Source organism: Hydra vulgaris, chromosome 02 (assembly GCF_038396675.1).
Source record: "Hydra vulgaris chromosome 02, alternate assembly HydraT2T_AEP".
In the NCBI taxonomy this organism is placed as follows: Eukaryota; Metazoa; Cnidaria; class Hydrozoa; order Anthoathecata; family Hydridae; genus Hydra; species Hydra vulgaris.
This window is the reverse complement of record NC_088921.1, coordinates 40690001-40694264: the sequence shown is the minus strand read 5'-3', so window position 1 is coordinate 40694264 and position 4264 is coordinate 40690001. Positions and strand designations below refer to the sequence as shown.

Below are 4264 nucleotides of genomic sequence, written 5' to 3'. Positions count from 1 at the left end.
GAGAATCAACTCTACAACTTGATGGCTTTACATAGGACTTCGCATTACTTGAAGGACTACATGGGACTACACATTATTTCCCTATGTCATAAGTCAAACAGGATTACAAAAGTGTTTTGAACTAAAAACTTTCAAGTGTTAAACAGTCCTGAGAACTCCAAAAATCTGAATCCTATGAACATCAGTTAGAATTATATAAAAAATAGACTGAAGTATCACTATTCATCATTTTTAATGATGATAGAAAAGATTTTAAAAATGTGAGTTCTTAAAATGTTAATGGAAAATTTCAAAAATTTATTATCATGCTGAAAAGGCTACTAAGGGTATTATATAACATGGTACTATTAATGTATTATAAAAACATAAAAATAAATTGATTATTTGCATTTGAGTTTGCAATGATTGTTTGCATTTGATTTCGTAATTAGATAGACCCCAGCCTGCAAAATCCAGGTTGGCATTTGACAATGCAGACAGAAAAGGCAACCTATCTTAGTTTTACTTCAGCATACAATTGCCAAACTAAATCTCTAAAAAAGCTTGGTAGGTAAAATAACTATAAGTAAAAAATATATAATTTTTGTGCAATATGAGTTCATAACTTATTTATTGTAATTATTTATTTTTTCAAGTCAAACTTTATTTAAAAGAATAATTCACAATTTTTTTTTAATTCATTTTTTCAATTTTTTTCAAATTCATTCATAACAAGCATAGCAATGTCATTAATTCATTCAAAGGTTTTCAATAAACAAATTCGATAAAATAATTCAATAAAACTTACTGATCTAATATCTGTTGTTCTCACGCATTATTACAAGAAATCTTAGCGTGATTATTATGTTATTAAGTTTTAAATTCTAATATTAATTTATTTAATTAGGTAAAACTGTTCAATTACATGTGGACAGCTATTTTAATATTATTTAAGATCAGAAAGTTTAACAGAAAGGTCTTAGTATAGTTAAGTTATGATGAAACAAATGTGGCGAAGAAACAAATTATTTAAAAACATATTAAGAAACATATTAAACTTTTTTAAATTTAAAGCAAGTTAAGTTTTTTTATTAAAGCAATTAAAAATAAGAAACTCTACACAAAGAAAACTCTAAACAAGCCATTATGTCTAACAGAACAGTTATTGGAAAATGGGAGTTTAAACCCTGCGGCTTTCAAACAAATGATTAATACTCTACAAATTTTTTTAAACATATTGCTGTTAACAAAATCTTACCTTAATGCTCAAAAAATAAATTCGCATTTCTGAACAACATTTTTTTCTATGATGAATGTAAAAAACCAATAATGTAATTAACTAAGAAAAATTTTTTTTCGGAAAAAAAACAACTTCATAAACTTGCTATATACTTACATAAAGTTTATTTGCTAAATTCTTTAAAATATTATTTAAATTAAATATTCATTGTTATATTTGTTTGTATTAGTAGAACATTTTTCACCACTTTTAGGCATTATAAAATATTTTTGACTTTGATTTGAATAAAGATTAAAATCAAAAAACTAGAAAAAAAAAACAAAAACAAACCTACCACAACACATGCTTTGTATTCTGTAAACAACTCAGAACAAGGTTGACCGTTTGGAGTAGTCCAATTTCCATTTAAAAACTGTTCAGAATACCACTTGTTAAAACAATCATCATACTTGTGCTTGAGTGGATTGCAATCTTTTCCAATACTATCCATTCTTTCTGTTTGAGGAAATGTTGACTGCTTATCAATCACATCCATGACTTTGTTTCTTTATTAATATTGCTATTATTATTTTTATTACTAAGTCTTTAAATTGTATATTTATTAAATAAAAGCCTTGAACTATTAAAAAGGGGAGAAAAAAAAAAATCAATTTTATATTTTTTTCTCTTAAAATATGAATTTAACACAAACAAACATTTAAAGCAATTTATTTTGGTAAATTCACAGCTGCTGCCATTTCTCTTAATGCAAGACGACCTCGTGACAGTTGCAGTTTAATGTCTATCTAAAAAAAAAAAAAAAATGCAATTATCTTATAATATATTTCTAAGATAAGTATCAATCTAAAAATCTAAGATAAGTAACCTTGTAAAATTTAAAATAAGTAACCTTGTATTTTCTTACTGGTATTTTTATGATTAAATTACCATTTTAAAGAACTTATCAATATCATCCTAATCACACTGAAAACATTATTCAGGATTTATATATATATATATATATATATATATATAAATATATATATATATATATAAATATATATACATATATATATGTGTGTATATATATATATATATATATATATATATATATATATGTGTGTGTGTGTATATTATATATATATATATATATATATATATATATATATATATATATATATATATATATATATATATATATATAATATATATATATGTATGTATATGTATATGTATATGTACATATACATATACATATACATATACATATATATATATATATATATATATATATATATATATATATATATATATATATATATATATATATATATATATATATATATATATATATATATAAATTCATAGGCAAATGGTTTTTCATTATGCACTAGCACTATAAACTTTTGTTTTGTTTTCCATAGTGATTGAGGGCAATCTAAATAAAAAATTTAAAAAATATTTTTAATTTAAGTCTAACTTAATGCTGATCTTAAACACCAATTTTTTGCCAACACTTTTTAAAATTTCTTTTGAATTTTGATTATGACAAATCTTTTGAAATAAAAAAAAAAGGAAAAATAAAGTCAGCAAAAATTGCTAACCTCAAACCATTTTAGGTCAGCATCATATAAATTATATGATGCTGACCTAAAATGTATTAATATCATTAAATCTAATTGGATTGAATAAAAATTGTAAAAAAAATTGTAAAAGATATTAGGTAGAGGAAAGTTCTCAGATCATGAAAAAATAAATAAACTAAACCAGCAATTACAGGTAATACCCATTGCTGGAAGTAATGGCAGATTAAAGATCAATGAGCATCTACTTTTGGAAAATATGATACTTTAATATCTTAATATCAATTCTGGCTGATCAAATTTGATCGTCCATAATTGCAAGGCAAACTTGATAATAGAAAATTTCTATAAAAATAATAATAGAAAATACCTATAAAAATAGAAAATTATTTAAGTTAGCTAACACTAAGTGTTTATGATTATTGGAATAATCTCTGATACCATAACAATAATTGCATTATAAAAAAAGTGTGAAAATTATAATAAATAAGCAAAAATACTTAATGAATAAAAATGATTGGTGGAATAATAAATAACGCAAGCTTTTGATAAGTAAGAAAAACAACATTTGAGAACATCACAACAATTTAAACAACTTAATTTTGCTTAAATTATTTAGATCTCAAAGGCTTTAGATCATCAAACATCAAAACGTTTTAAATATTCATTAAATAGAAAGTATAAAATACTTGGTGTCATATTTGGGAAATGTAGGAAAGTGTCAGACAATTATTTCATTTAATAAGAAACCAGTATTTGAACCACCCACTAAGAAAAAAGTAAAACTTTATGAAAGAAAGTTAAAAATAAAACAAGGCTAATAGATGGAAATATTTGTTAAAAAACTAGTGTTTGATTTGGATGATTAAAAATAATATGTTAAAAAGCAAAGTGAAAAGATTTATTAGAGTTAAAAGTAAAACATAATAATTAATAATATATATTTATTATAATATATTTTATTATAAGATTATAATTAAATATTAACAATTATATATTCCTTAAACACAAAAAGCGTAATACATAAAACAAAATGGTTACAAAAATTAGCTGAAAATTACAAAAATCAAATTTGATTGTCTACTTTTGAATATTTTTCATTACAACTGATCAGTGTTAATTGGAAACCTTAAAATAATTATTTCCAGCGCTTAATACCTTATTTAAAATATACTGATTTTCTATTGCTTTGAATTTTGAATTTTATTGTTTGTTGTAGCCATGGGTCATAGCGGAACTTCAAATTTACTTCATTTTTGAAAAAGCTATTTTGGATTGGTTCTACAGATTTGAATAACCAAACTAGGAAGCACAAGAAGCTCTTAATTAAAGATAAGCACGAAGATTTAGGTTCTTTAAAATCAAGAAAGACCAAGATTTAAATTCTTTAAAAAGAAGATTTAAATTCTTTAAAATCAAGTAAGACCAAGTTTTAAATTCTTTAAAAAGAAGATTTAAATTCTTTAAAATCAAGAAAGACCAA

At 22.7% G+C, this 4264-nt stretch overlaps 1 protein-coding gene across 1 annotated transcript in view; it reads right to left on the bottom strand.

Annotated features, from left to right (window-relative positions):
• Window positions 1–1869: 1869 nt before the first annotated feature.
• LOC124812281 (LYR motif-containing protein 2) overlaps window positions 1870–4264 on the bottom strand; it is a 9067-nt gene continuing 6672 nt past the window's right edge. Inside the window, exon 3 of the mRNA XM_065790920.1 lies at window positions 1870–2004. Coding sequence (XP_065646992.1) covers window positions 1927–2004 — 78 coding nt within the window. The 3' untranslated portion in view covers window positions 1870–1926. The remainder of the gene's footprint in view (window positions 2005–4264) is intronic.